This window comes from Amphiura filiformis, chromosome 1 (genome assembly GCF_039555335.1).
Source record: "Amphiura filiformis chromosome 1, Afil_fr2py, whole genome shotgun sequence".
Classification (NCBI taxonomy): Eukaryota; Metazoa; Echinodermata; class Ophiuroidea; order Amphilepidida; family Amphiuridae; genus Amphiura; species Amphiura filiformis.
In genome coordinates, this window is record NC_092628.1 from 47,097,617 (window position 1) to 47,112,624 (window position 15,008).

At 38.9% G+C, this 15,008-nt stretch overlaps 1 protein-coding gene across 2 annotated transcripts; it reads left to right on the forward strand.

Annotated features, from left to right (window-relative positions):
* The first annotated feature begins 347 nt into the window (after positions 1-347).
* Positions 348-15,008, forward strand: LOC140147968 (uncharacterized). 2 transcript variants are annotated; one of them, XM_072169786.1, is made up of 3 exons: positions 348-514; positions 9,695-9,843; positions 11,448-15,008. In XM_072169786.1, the coding sequence occupies exon 3, from the start codon at positions 11,480-11,482 to the stop codon at positions 12,947-12,949; it is 1,470 nt and encodes a 489-aa protein (XP_072025887.1). In that variant the 5' UTR covers positions 348-514; positions 9,695-9,843; positions 11,448-11,479; the 3' UTR covers positions 12,950-15,008. The 2 variants fall into 2 exon arrangements, with proteins under 2 accessions (XP_072025887.1, XP_072025895.1); XM_072169794.1 differs by lacking the exon at positions 348-514 and adding an exon at positions 8,368-8,517.

A 15,008-nucleotide genomic window follows, 5' to 3' on the forward strand; every position in this document is an offset into this window, starting at 1 on the left:
CATTGTTCTTGGTCAGTTCGTTTATCAACCCGTGTTGTCATTAGGAGTTATAATTGGATTGATACAGTGATTTAGTAATTTTAGCCTCTTTTTTCGTAGGAAAACTGGACTAATAAAACCAACGCAAATAAAACCCGGGAAATCTGGTTCTGTTTTCTTTCTTTTCTTTTTCTTTTCTTCAAGTTTCTTCCTCTTCAAGTTCGTTTCTTCTTCATAATATTAAACACGAAATAACATGGTTCTGGGTCGATACTTGGGTGAAATTGTGAATTTATTCCATCAAAATCGGTGGACTATGTTTTAACCGTGGCTTGATACGTTATTTGCGCGGAAATTGAGTAAATATACCCGGAAGTATAAAACCAAAACCCGGGCCAAAACCGGGACCAAAACAAGAAGGATTGGTTTTACTAGCTTTTACTCTGTGTATAGGGCTAGGCTTGCTGTTTGAAAAAAAAGACTCCAAATTACTCCATTACTCGTACAAGCAGCTACAAGTCTGGTCAGTTTATAGGTAAGTATATGCTTCGAATTCATATATAGGCCTACAAAGCTTGTGACTTATTTCTGTGCCATATATTGGGTCTGCCACAGTGTGTATGGTGTTGTTGAGTTCAAGTTCATGCACCATGTATGCGCTTAGCAGGTTTCAGAATTAATTTTAATGCAATGATTACATATTAGGGAGTGTTCAGAAATACTTTGGCGGGGGCTGGAAAATATATTTTTCATGTTAATAAATTTAAACCTCCTTCGTTAACCTAAAATGTTTACCCCCTTTTAATGCACCTAAGACGTTTTTAACCCCCTCGTATTAGGTGCAAAACTAATTTGCCCTCCCCATATTAAATGTATACCATTGTAGAATAATGTTGTCATGCAGCTGTGGCCACAATGAAAAGGAAATGTTTTGTCACATGGTAGCTTGCACTGCATGTTGAGGGATGGTGCAAATTACGGGGGGGCTAAGATTTTTGGCACACCAAAAGGGGGGCGAGCATTTTTGGCAGGTCGAAGGGGGGGCACAGATGTTTCTACGCCCTAAAAACGGTAGGAAAACTTTTGGAACACGTTCAAATAGGGTAGGTGCAGGTAATATGGGACAGCAGGTAATATGGGACACCTGTTTTCATTTTAACAAAAAGTAGCTTAGAGAAGGTACACACTTTAAGTTGATTTGTTAAGTGTTTAGAGACATCAATTGTGCTTCTAGAAATGCAGTTTTGGAGTCTGTGTATCAAACTCTTGGAAATCAATGCCAAAAAGAGTGAAATTGCCCAAAAATTTACGTTGTTTTTTTGGCCTGATATAAAATCAATGACGCCACATTTTATGATTGTGTATCCAAATACTCTGGTACTGAGGGTGCATTTGTCACTTTTTATGATCTTTAGGTGATGGGTTAAGCTTATCAGCAGGTAAAATTCCACTGAAAAGTGGCACTTTCCTTTTATAAATGATTATTTTCTCTGATTTTCAACTGAATGAGTGCAGGTAATATGGGACACATAGGAAATTGTGTGCATTGTCAATGCGAAAAGCAAAACTATTTAGAAAATTGAATTTTCTTGTTGAAATTTGCATTTAACATTCAAAATCATGTAACAAAAATGTTTTTAGAACAAAAGAGTGATTTTCTGAACATTTTGATTTTCACCATAGAGATAACACAGTGTCCCATATTACCTGCACATGCAGGTAATATGGGACACTTGACGATGACGTCATTTTGACGTCATAGCGTCCAAACAAACATAAAAACAAGATAACATTGCCTGTTTTATTAATCTTAAAGGACAGGTTGTTCATCATAACAATCTCTTTTGGGCATATTTTCTATAGTTTTTATGCACATAAGCTAAACGTCCTTAATGGTCCCATATTACCTGCAGGTACCCTAATATGCAAAATTTCCTAGGCCCTATTATGATAGGACAATTTTAATAGGGTTTTAAATTGTGTTCCCCAAAATCTTGCATGTGCTGCCACAAAGGGGGAGGGAGCGTTCAAGTTTGGCCAGTCAGGAGAGCCTAAGGGTTTGGGCAAGGGGGCAAGATATTTTGGCCTGGCCAAAGGAGGGAAGCTATGATTTTTGGCAGTACTATTGATAATTATACTGAACGGATGGAAGCGCGACCCATATTGTCATGCAGCTGTCACCTAAGACGTTTTTAACCCCCTCGTATTAGGTGCAAAACTAATTTGCCCTCCCCCATATTAAATGTACCATTGTAGAATAATGATTATTGTTGTCATGCAGCTGTGGCCACAATGAAAAGGAAATGTTTTGTCACATGGTAGCTTGCACTGGCAGGATGGTGCAAATTACGGGGGGGGCTAAGATTTTTGGCACACCAAAAGGGGAGGGGGCGAGCATTTTTGGCAGGTCGAAAGGGGGGGCACAGATGTTTCTACGCCCTAAAAACGGTAGGAAAACTTTTGGAACACGTTCAAATGCAAAATTTCCTAGGCCCTATTATGATAGGCCTAGGACAATTTTAATAGGGTTTTAAATTGTGTTCCCCAAAATCGTGCATGTGCTGCCACAAAGGGGGAGGGAGCGTTCAAGTTTGGCCAGTCAGGAGAGCCTAAGGGTTTGGGCAAGGGGCAAGATATTTTGGCCTGGCCAAAGGAAGGAAGCTATGATTTTTGGCAGTACTATTGATAATTATACTGAACGGATGGAAGCGCGACCCAGGTTTATAGTAGGCCTACAGCAGGCTGGATGGACTCTGATACTCTGATATGCTATTTATGCAGTATAAAGTAGGCTATATCACCATGTGTTAATTTAAATGCAATGACGCGACGTGTATATTAAATATAAACATTTAAAAAACGTGTTTTCATAATAATAAATCAATAGAGCCTAAGGGTCGCTAAAGACTTTTTGTGTGGATGTAGAATATTCGATGTAACATTTCTTCATTATTTAATATACTGCGCCCAGAAAGTATCCTTTAATACACTTGGAAAAAAAATCTTAATTTTGACTGAACTAAACCATATTTGGGTTTTATTTAAGAAATAAAGGGTAATGCATGATCCTTTACACGAAAATAATGTGTCCGAGGCAGTAAAAACGTAAATAATGGGTGAGGCCCAGCCGAACCAATTATTTAACCGTTTTTATTGCCGAGGCCACATTATTTGCGTATAAAGGATAATGCTGCACCCTTTATTTCTATTCTATTACCACAAAATAGTGTGATTTAAAGAGAAAATATCAATTTTTTGCCCAAATATTTCAAGTTGTTTACCTCAAGGTGGAGCGCATACGCGTAGCCAAAGCGTATGCACATTCCAATAACACAACCTAACATTCCATTCTCCCCTATAAGCAGGTATGCACATGTATACAATAACACACCCCTGACATTCCATTCTCCCCTACATAAGCAGGTGTGCTGTGCGCTCTGCTGTGCGCTGTGATGATAGAAGAACATAAAGTTCGTTGCCCTTGACACTTTATCGCTAATTAATGGTCTGTCCCGTGACGCGTTTCAACAAATCACAATGCGGGATTTTGAATAATGGGTCGTGGGGGTAATAGAATTTTTAATAGACGCACTATCGAGTCCTGCACATTATGACACCCCATTGAATCCAATGTGACCTCCAGAAGTAAAGTTACAAGCATTTGATTGGACTAAGGTCTTAAAAGTGACATCCTGGCCTATACAAGGCAAAAAAGATTCCAACAATAAAGGGACAACACATTTTATTTCATTTTTTCTGCTCTGTACTTTTCACAACTTTTATTTTATTTTTCAGTTCATTTGTTTCAGTTTTCTTTAGTTCCTTTTGTTTGAGTTCTTTCGATCCCATCAATATCTTGTGTGGCCACCGTTATTGTTCCAGGCGCGTAGCAAGCGGGGGGACAGGGTGGACGAAGTCCATGGGCCCCGAGGGTTCAGGGGCCCCAAGCAAAAAAGAAAATGAAATAAGCGATGATTTAAAGGAGATGCTAAAAAGCAGGGCCGAATTTACCCGGGCCATGCCAAAATTTGGAGGCCCCAAACTCACCGTGAGGAAGGTGTGTGCACTCAAGAGGCCAAGTTTGGTTTACAAATTGGGGCCCTACTATAAGATCGACAGTGGTGGCAGAAGCATTGCAAATTAGAGGACGATAAAGCACATTTTGTTCCTATCTTACTAGGACATTTGCGCGCGAAATAAATTTTTAATTTCAGACCGTTTTAGCCCAAAATGAAGGTGAATTTTACTATGTGATTGGCTAGTATGATATGCGCGAAGCACTCAAAATTTTGCAATGGCAGTGATCCAAACATGCTGTTATCGGGCTAAGAAGAACATGCACAGGGCAATTCGGGGGGGGGGGGGACTCTGGCCCAATGGAAAATCCGGCCATGCTAAAAGGGCCCCGCACTGATTCTTGTCCATGGGCCCCCGGGGCTCTTGCTACGCCCCTGTATTGTTCATAATAGATGTACATTGTCGTCGCATGCTCGCGATTAGGCGTGTATAACTTTGCTTCTGGGTGTCACATTAGATTCAATGGGGTGTCATAATGTACAGGACTAGATAGTGTATCCCCGGAGTGTATCTATTAAAAATATGGTTTAGTTTTTTTTCCAAGTGTAAGGCTTTCTGGGCGTAGTATATTTTCCCATTCTACTGATTTCCAGTATATGATTAACTTCTTTCGAACAAAATGTACAATGACGTAATATCGATAGTAATAAGTATGTTGTATAGAATGTCTGGTGGGAATATAATTATTATCGATTTTACGTCTTCAAAATTTCGTTAGAAGTAAAGCATTACTGGAAATAAAATGATTTTAAATAACGAAGGAAGGCATGATTACATCCAATATTCTACATCCACTTAAAAGTCTGTAGCGGCCCTAACACTGCTGATTGCCGCCATATTGTGCCATATACAGCTTGCAATGGAAAACGCATGAGTGTAATACGCATGAGTGATCACTACACATTTAATTGGAAAAACGGTTAGCTTTCCCAGTTCCAATGCAAATGTTTTTGAATTTTTTACAAGTTTAACTTTCGATTCGGCGTATTTATTTTACTAGAGTTTCCGTCGACAGGACCCTATGATCCGTTGCATGACAAATAGTTTCTAAATTCAGTTTTTGCAAACATGACAAAACAATCTCGTTTACCCAGTGCAGTGGCGTAGCTAGGGGCTGTGGCGCCCGGGGCAAGGATACATAATGGCGCACCTCCCCCACCCCCACCACCACCCCCAATTCTTGAAACAATTGCGCGCGGAGTGCCCGAAATTTTGCACAAATACCACTAATTAAATTTGGTCTTACTCATAATGAAGTTGAATTTCGGTCTTCAATTAATCTTTCAAGCGACTATTTGTACTGAAATGCGCCCGAAGCACAAAATGTATGACTTTCATCGCTTTGAGGGGGCACAGAATCAATGCTAAATTGGTGGCGCCCAGGGCACGTGCCCTATGCCCTCCGTCGCTACGCCACTACGTTTACCCTAACTGTAATAATTTTGAAGTGATTTTGGCATTCCTATTCTGATGTGTGTAAGCTTGTGTAGGCTGTGTGGTAGTTGGTAAATGGTGTAAAAATACTCGAGAACACTTGACCGCATACATTAAGGTGGGTTTTAGGTCAAAATTCGCCCAAATAACGAAGTTCAAAAAGTTTTGGTCCAAAATTTTTTGAAAGTCCAAAAACGGTCTCTAATGACTCCAGTACCCTTGATCGATGCAGAAAAACGATTAAAAGTGTAATATTCAACGTAATAACGAATGTCTAATCTCTAATCTCGAGCCAACTTCACCGTGCCTCCATATGAGCGCTCATATGGTCTGGTTATGGCGCTGCCCATTAGAATGATCATTACATAATTATAATGTGATAAAAAAAAAAGATATTTCTTGACCAAAATTTGCGGCGAATTATGTGAAATTTTTCGAGGTAAAGTTCGACCTTCCAGAATATATTTTAAGCCATTATTTTACAACCAATCATTAATTTGGTGTAATATTTTTCATAAAAACAAATTATTTTTTTATATTTTGGGGAGAAATTTACGCTGTATTTTCGGGACCTCGACCACGCAACGTTGTATGCATGGGTTAGAAACCGAATACTTGCTGCATGACCTGCTGACCAGCCTGGCTGACTGATTAGACGTGATATTGACGTGTACAATAGCAACAACAATGTCACGTGCGCATTATAAAAGCGCATTTATAGGGCCTATATAATTACTAGAGCCACATCGTGGTGACGTCTACTGATAGACCATAAATTAAGTTGGGGGAGGTGGACCCTTGACCTTTGACACGACTCCTGCAAAATGTTCCAAACTGTTCCCTGGTGATGAGGTTTGTTGATCGGAGCAACTTTAAATTTGACCTGACCTTTGACCTGGGATGATCTTTGCGGGTTTCTACTCCCCGAGAGTCAGGGATTATTTCCCGCAAGTTACAGCCCAATCGAAGCAGCTTTTAATTTGACCTGACCTTTGACCTCGGATGACCTTTGAGATTTCCCCAAGTGTCAGGGATCATTTCCCCCGAGTTAAAGGCCGATCGGAACAACTTCAAATTTGACATGACCTTCGACCTCGGATGACCTTTGCAGTTTGTCGGATTATTTTCCCCGAGTTACAGCCCGAGCGGAGCAACTTTAAATTTGACCTGACCTTTGACCTTAGATGACCTTTGCGGTTTTATACTCCCGGAGTGTCGGCGATCATTATCCCCGAGTTACAACCCGATTGGAGCGACTTTACAAATTGCATTATGGGTAAACAACCACTTCACATTGCATTATGGGTAGGCTTACACTGCATTATGGGTATACTCCCGAAGTGTCGGGGATCATTATTATCCCCGAGTTACAACCCGATTGGAGTAGCTTCAAATTTGATCTGACCTTTGACCTCGGATGACCTTTACAGTTTGGTAGGGATTATTTTCCCCGAGTTACAGCCCGAGCGGAGCAACTTTAAATTTGACCTGACCTTTGACCTTAGATGACCTTTGCGGTTTCATACTCACGGAGTGTCGGCGATCATTATCCCCGAGTTACAACCAGATTGGAGCGACTTTACAAATTGCATTATGGGTAAACAACCACTTCACATTGCATTATGGGTAGGCTTACACTGCATTATGGGTATACTCCCGAAGTGTCGGGGATCATTATCCCCGAGTTACAACCCGATTGGAGCAACTTTACAAATTGCATTATGGGTATACAACCACTTCACATTGCATTATGGGTAGGCTTACACAACCACTTACATACCCTTACCAACAGACAGAAATGACAAATCTCTACCATTCGCCGACCATTCAGACAAAGTTTGAAATTCAAAAATAATTTGCAGCAATGAATTCGGGGTAGACATTACGGTGCATGCATGTGTTGACTTGAACTATTCTCTAGTGACTCTCTATGTGTAAAGTCTTGAACTACTGATCTTGGTTTGGCTGCCTACCCCCAGACCGATTCAGGTCTTGGAATTGTTTCTGCCAACTCACTCCCCTGAGTAAAGACAGATATATCCACAGACCGAGTGCTCTATGTTAGTGGTTTGATAACCAAAGTACACTGTTTAAGATTTCATTTTTGTTGACGTACACCCCCGGGCGTACACCATGTACACACTGTGCGTTTTGTTGCGTATCCTTTATAGTGAACTTGGTGTTCTTGGCCTTGGTCTTAATAATAAGATCGTAATTTACCTAAACAAAATTAATGAGGCTAGTTAAAAAATACCGATCGTTTTAGCAATAAAACAGAGCAAATCGATTAATTGCTTGCAGTGCGTAAAAGCATTGAAATTTATCTTGTTCAACATGTTCAAATAGTATCATCATGATCATGCAGATATAGCGTATTGCGATTACTTAATCATGCAAGCACAATATCAATCTGATACCGTACGCCATATCCATATTTTGACTAGATCGGTTCAAGAAAAATACAATAGAATTTTTGAGAAAGAACATATTTTTCGTTTGAGTCATCTGTATAGTTTCTCTTTTCCCCAACTTAATAATAAGAAAATAAGCCCTGTAAAGGAATGGTACCGTACAAATCACCAGTTCACTTTGAACTTTAGGGACCGTTCACAAACACTTGTTGGGGGGGCTGATGCAAAAAGGGCCCTGAAATTTTTGACCCTCCTAAAGGGGGGGGGCTGAAAAAATTATATGCTTAATTTTCATGTCAAAAGGTGGGGGGGCCTGAAATTTTGAGGTCTGTAAAGGGGGCCCGAAAAATTTTCGATGAATTTTTTTGCATCAGCCCCCCTTACAAGTGTTTGTGAACGGTCCCTTACCTTGAACTTGGAACATGTCAAAATGACTATCTTTTGTACTGGGTCCATGGGTGTGTGGTATATTCTTTGGAGCGGAAACAACACTCAATCACATAGTGCTATATGTACATAATATTCCGTATAGTGTGTACGTACGTGTATGACAGAAGCAGTCAAATGAGAGAAAAAGGACATTAATTGCGACAAGATTTTGTGTGTCATAAAGCAGGTAATTTTTTAATTAATTTATCATTGATCTGTTAAATGAGCGTTATTTTAGTCATTATATATATAAAGCTAGTAATGGGGCCAAGTACACAAAGGCATTTAATAGATTAGACTTATTTTCCGAAACGGAGATTTGTTACACATACAACATCCGATGTATTGGTTTCGATATACTTTTGCATAGCACTTAACTTACATGTGAAATGCGCGAGAAAATACTGCAAATACAGATAGTACTTTAGCATTTAAATATCATGTAAAGAAGTCGTGTTGGAGGGTTTATTTCATAAAGAAGGGATACAGGCAATGCATGATCTATTTGAAGATTTGCATCGTGGTGAATTGGGTTTTAAAACGGACAAAATATCAGATATAAAAATTGGTCATTGTAGAAGAAACTTTTTTTGTCTTTCGACAGCCATAGTGTTACTGTCTATGATTTATTAACAAATAATACAATATAAAAGATGGCTGATTTTATGATATAAATTTTTTAACCCCAAAAAGGACAAAACAAAACGAACACAAACAACACAAAAAACAATGACACAGACAAAAGAACACGTTTCCCATGTACGGAAGAAGAAACTTAATCATAGCATCAAACTTGAAACGAGAGACTCAAAGATCCACAAACGCCTGATATATGTAAGGCATTCTATTCTATTGATTATGTTACATCTTTGCTTGGGTCGTCAAAAGTTGCATGGCGTGGCGTTACAAAGTTGTTTAAACCTGAAGTGTTAAAAATTGTTTACACAAGCAAACAAGTAAATATAGACACAACAGAGATATGAAAACGGAAGAAGTTTATGAAAAAAGTTACATTGGGAAATTGGATTTTATGCAATTACGTACGCAAGCTATCGTCAACACTACCCCCCCCCCCCCTTTAATCAAGTTTGGGCTACGAAAAAAACGTAACGAGAAATTTAGTATAGTATATAAAGTATATTATGTTGATTTACAAAACAACTGTATTACACGTAGTTTGTGTTTCAGCAGGGCAGTAATAAAAGACAAATCTACCGTTCCAGTTGATTTAACATTAAATGAAATAGTTTTGCATTGTAGTTTCGTTTTTTGCTTTAACTGTCGAATTGTACTGGGTCGACATGTGACAGTGTTGGCAGCAGCACTCAGGGTATAATACACTTAGCTTACATATTCTGTTTCAGATACCAGAGTGACTCCGTAGACACGCTACCAGTTGATTTCACGACTGACGCAACGGCGGTGACGACGTGGAGATTGCGCCACGCCTACACGTACACCTGTACCTACACCCACCCTACACCGGTACCTACTTATTCATGTGAAGATAAAGGTATGTTGTGGAAACAAAATAAGTGTTGTGCAAATAACGACAAATTCAGTCTACTGCTCAACAAGTAAACTTTAAAAGATGCAAACAATTTTATGCGGGGCACCACCTATCATGCCTATACAGTTGATAAAGAAAGTTTGGAAAAGCATTTCTCAAAACTCGGTAAAATCATTCACTCAGTATCTATTAAGGTTTTGCCTTTGCGATCATGGAGATTATCGATAGTGAAAAACTTGTCAAAACTTGAAAATGAACAATGAAAACAACCAATGAATTCGAAAGTGAAATTAAACGCTATAGAGGTTCAAAAGAAAAACAGAAGTAAAACAAGTGGCATATTTTGTACAGAGCCAAATGGAATTGGGCTTCTCCACACCAAAACATTTCTTCAAATCAACATAAGGCGGTACACTACGAATGAGCCGTAAAGTCGACATTCTCAAATTGTATTCTGAGTTACAGTGTAAAATGTGCGTGAAGGTCGTATTCTTAGGTACCTCAATTTGGTGCGATATGTTTCTCATTTGATAGCGCGAGTCAAACACCGTTTAAACCAATCAATAATCCTATTGCTGAAGAGGATACTGGTCTTCTACCTATTTCTATAGAATCCTTAAATAGCTCTGGTCTTTGTTTGCTTTGGCTAAATCTTGTTCAAGTGGTGGGTTACAAAGCATTGGGGAACCGAAAAAAAGGTACCATTTTGTTAAGGGAAGGGGTATGAACGTTTGGACAGTATTTATTGTGGGACATTAGAGCACATCAGACATATCGAATTGCATTCTGAATACGAAGAATGTCCTTCTGATATCAAAATAATTTTGATTTTTTGAAATTCGCAACGTAATACACATTTTATGGTAAATCATTAAAAATTGATATTTTTGATATTTAACAGTACTCGAAGTAAACTTTATAAATCTGATGATTTATACTTGAAGTGTATGTATGGGTGGGATGAAAAGCCGACGATCAATTGAAAATTTTGACCTTTTGTATTCAAGATATGGATTTTTTTCCCAAAACACCCAAAAAAATTAGGTCTTTTTGGGAAAAAAATCCATATCTTCAATATGAAAGGTCAACATTTTCAATTGATCGTCGGCTTTTCCTCCCAGCTATACATACACTTTAAGAATATATCATTAGATTTATAAAATTTGCTTCGAGGACTGTTATATCAAAATTTGAAAAATATCAAATTTTAATAATTTGTCATAAAATTTGTATTATATCGTGAATTTCAAAAAAATGAAAATTATTTGATATCAGAAAGACATGCTTCGTATTCAGAATGCAATTCGATACGTCTGAGGTGCTCTCATGTCGCACAAAAATACTGTCGAAACGCCCAAAACGCTCATTCCAGATCCCTTAAAGGAGCAGAGTTCAACAAACCATAACCCCGCTTCTGGGTATCGTTTGAAGTTTTAAAGCTTTTGATATATATTTTCTAAACACGAAATAAAACAAAATGATCAGGCCGACTTACGGCTGATTCGTAATGTACGGTCTCATATGGTGTATTCTAATATAAATGTATTTTATAATCTTCGTATTTTTATATAAAATTATCTTATTTTATTATTTTATTATAATCACAGTCTTTAATCGCCCATAAAACAAAACTACAACAATGGCTGCATCGGACATCAACGGACATGCAAATCTAATTGACACGACGGGTTTCCGCTTCCAAGGCATTGAAATCCCCTCCATAATCAACACAGATGCTGACTTCATTGCATGGGCCGACCGTGATGGACGCGTGGTTGAATTGGACGACGGGAAACGCATTCCACTGAAAGAGATTCCTCCATGGACGTCTGTTTTTCCAGAAGCCCACAAGATGGGACTTGCTGATATCGGCCTTGCCACCGTCCCCATTTGGGCTTCCAAGAGCGGGACAGTATGGTCCTTTTCTGAAAAGGATCCATCCTCTGGGAATCCCAAGGTTCGAATTCTGATCAATGGGAATTTTACGCACGATGCGTGTGAGTACATCGTCTTTGACCAAAAGGTTTGGAATAATGACGAAATGGACAAATTGAACGACGTCAACGACTCTGTCAAGACGGCCATGAAAAAGGCTCTAGAGGTCGTTACCTACATTGGTCTAACCGACATTGGTGGCTCCAACTACGAAGACACAGAAGGCAGAAAGACGGTATCTATATGTCGTCCCACCGAATTTCGACTCAACTCTACATCTAAAGGAGAACCCGTCAACCTTCCCAAAGAAGTTCGCAAGGCGCTTGGTATTCCAGATCGTGTTCTTTCTCCATCCGAAGCCTTCAAACCATCAAATCCTGAACAATCGTATCGCTTTTGTGCCAACAATAAAGGGTTTTCAAACGCCGTTTTGAAGAAATTGGATATTGATGCGGGCGTTATCGACGACGCTATTATGACGTGCATGCACCACGATAATAAATACGTCGACGTCTTTGGGAAGATGCTCGCCGCTGTCCGCCAAGGAGGTTTTAAATACACTGAACGTGAAAAGCAAACGGCGTCATGCTATTTGTCTGTTAGAAGTGGCTTCCGCGTACTCGGAAATCCTGCACTCGAAGGTGTTTCGCGTTTACAAGTTGGTCGCGGTGAATTTCTACCTACGAATGGGGCCTTTCCACCCATTGAAACCTGCAATGAGACCACAATTGCCCCTCTTCTGGATATGGGCTTTGAAAATTATGCTACTATCCCAAGCGGGAGAGTTTACATTATGACTCGCGTTCTATCTGATGGCCGACAGGAAGTTTTTCGTTGGATGGGGGCTCCCTTTGGTGCCTTTGTGTACACGGGAACAAAGCCACCTTTCAAGAAGAGATTTGGTGCTATGGTGTTTGCTTTTGGTGTCGACGCTGAGGATCAAACAAAGGCTATGCTCGCAAAAGTCCAAACTGCAGCCACCACTGCTAGACCTGCACAAATGTGTTTGGCTTGCTACAGCGCACCACCCACCCATGGCTACGATCTTGAATCGTGCCGTGCACGTCCAGTATGGTGCGAAGATTGTGTCCTCAATTCTCCATACGTCAATGCCCAAACAACTTGTCCACTTTGCCACGTAAACGTTCAGGATGTTGATATTGTTCAAGCATAAAAACTTTATAATAAAATAGTAATTGTAACTGTGTTTAATATAGAGGCTTTGTGGAGATAAATGTAAATAGTTAAATCTGTTAAAGACTATTATATTGGCACAAATAAATATTACGGCCTAGTCATGAGAATTTCCTTCCAGTAAATATTTGCCCACGCAAGCCGGAGGGAATTTGGTTGTTGCCGTTTTGGTTGCTAATGTTGTTGTTCAAGTCAACCATTATGTTGGTTTGATATAAAACCATTCAGCACTTAAAATACGGTGCAGTTCTAGGGTGTTGGCTCTCGCTGAATCTTGTTTTGGAATTTATAGGATCATGGTATTGATTGAACTATATTTTAAATAAGTTTCTATGATCAAGTTCGTGGCATCATCTGCTGATTTAAAACCAGAAGAAATTTCCGAGGAATTATAAATGTCTAAATACGACGTGCATAGATTAGAAATTAAATATTCAAGTAAACCTGAAGAGATCTTGAATTATTCTTTTAAAAGTGAACCTTAATACTGATCACCTTGGATAAGGTGGTCCAAGGGCAACAGGTGTAAAAATGGTACTTTATTACGACTGACTGCGGGAAATTAAATAGTTTATGTGCCCGTGACAATGTGCCTTTGCCTAATATAAATGATGCACCAGATAATTTAGGAGTTATCAAACCCACGCATTTCTCAATTCTGGACCTTGTCTCCGGATATTGGCATGATAGGCTTAGGATAAAATCAAAACTCGACCGCCGGCGGCTGAACCGCGTTCCATCGTTTAGAACAATATAAACCGGCTCCAACCGGACGGAACCGCCGGTCGACCGCCGGTCGAGCTTTGATTTCATCCCTTAGAAGCAAGCGCTAGCCACTTATAGCGTTTGTTAAACAAGATCGCCTTTTTGAGTTTCAAAGAATGCCATTTGGCTTGCATAATGCCCCTGTTACATTTCAAAGGGCTATGCAAGAAATTTTGAAAAATTAGAAGTTCCTTTTATGCTACGGAGATGACGCCATCATTTTAGTCGCTCATTGACCGAGCACTTGAGTCATCTTAGGCAATTTGGTGATAGATTTCATTAAGCTGGCTTAAAATTACTGAAATGTACATTTGGTCAAACAGAATTGAAATACTTGGGTTATGTAGTAAGTGCAAACGGAATCGCGACAGATCCAGGCCAGACAAACCCAGGAGGGGCCTCTCACATAAATGGGCTGTACGCATGTGTTTTTAGGCATGGCAAGTTACACGCGTGACGCATTTAGGGTCTAAAAAACACTGATTTTCAAGAATAAGGGTATTTTTCTGAAATTGAACAACTTGTTTAGGGTACTTTTTTAAATTTTTGGTAATTACTAGTTCAAAAAGGGTATGTTTTTTTTTTAAATTTTTACTAGCCAAAAACTCATTAGGGGGTAAATTCTATATCAAATTACCTTGTTAAGGGGCTAAATTTGCTGGTAGGGCAAAACTCGTTTAGGGGGTGTTTCAAAAAAATTTGGGAGACAAATTGAAAAAGAGTATCCAACTCCTGTCAAAGTCTCTAAGGTTCGCTCGTTTTAGGTTTTGTAGGATATTATAGAAAATGTATCGAATAGCAGAACCTTTCAACAATTTGTCAAGAAAAGGTATACGCTCTGTTTGGGATAAATTGAGTCAGATATAAGTCTGGAAAAATACTTGACTGAAGTTTAAAAACATTTGAAAATAAATAAATTTCAACTTCAAATTTATAAAGTTGGTTGAAGATGAATCTTCACTGCAAGTCAAAATGTATATAAACAAATTGCTCTTGTTGATTTTAATGTTAGATAATGTAAAAATAGAAAATTTAAATTGAAATGTTATATTTTATATTGTGTTGAAAATACAGGATTTTGATTTTTTTCCATGATTTTGTGTAGCAGTATAGCGACCACGAACAAATGGTGTTATGGGGTTGTTATAAGTATGGGATTGTTATGGGATTATTATTGGATTGTTATGGGATTGTACAAGTATGCTGTACTATATATTTGGTGCTTGTGGAAAAATTACGTAATAATAAATTTATTTTAAGAAGTCATAAAATTA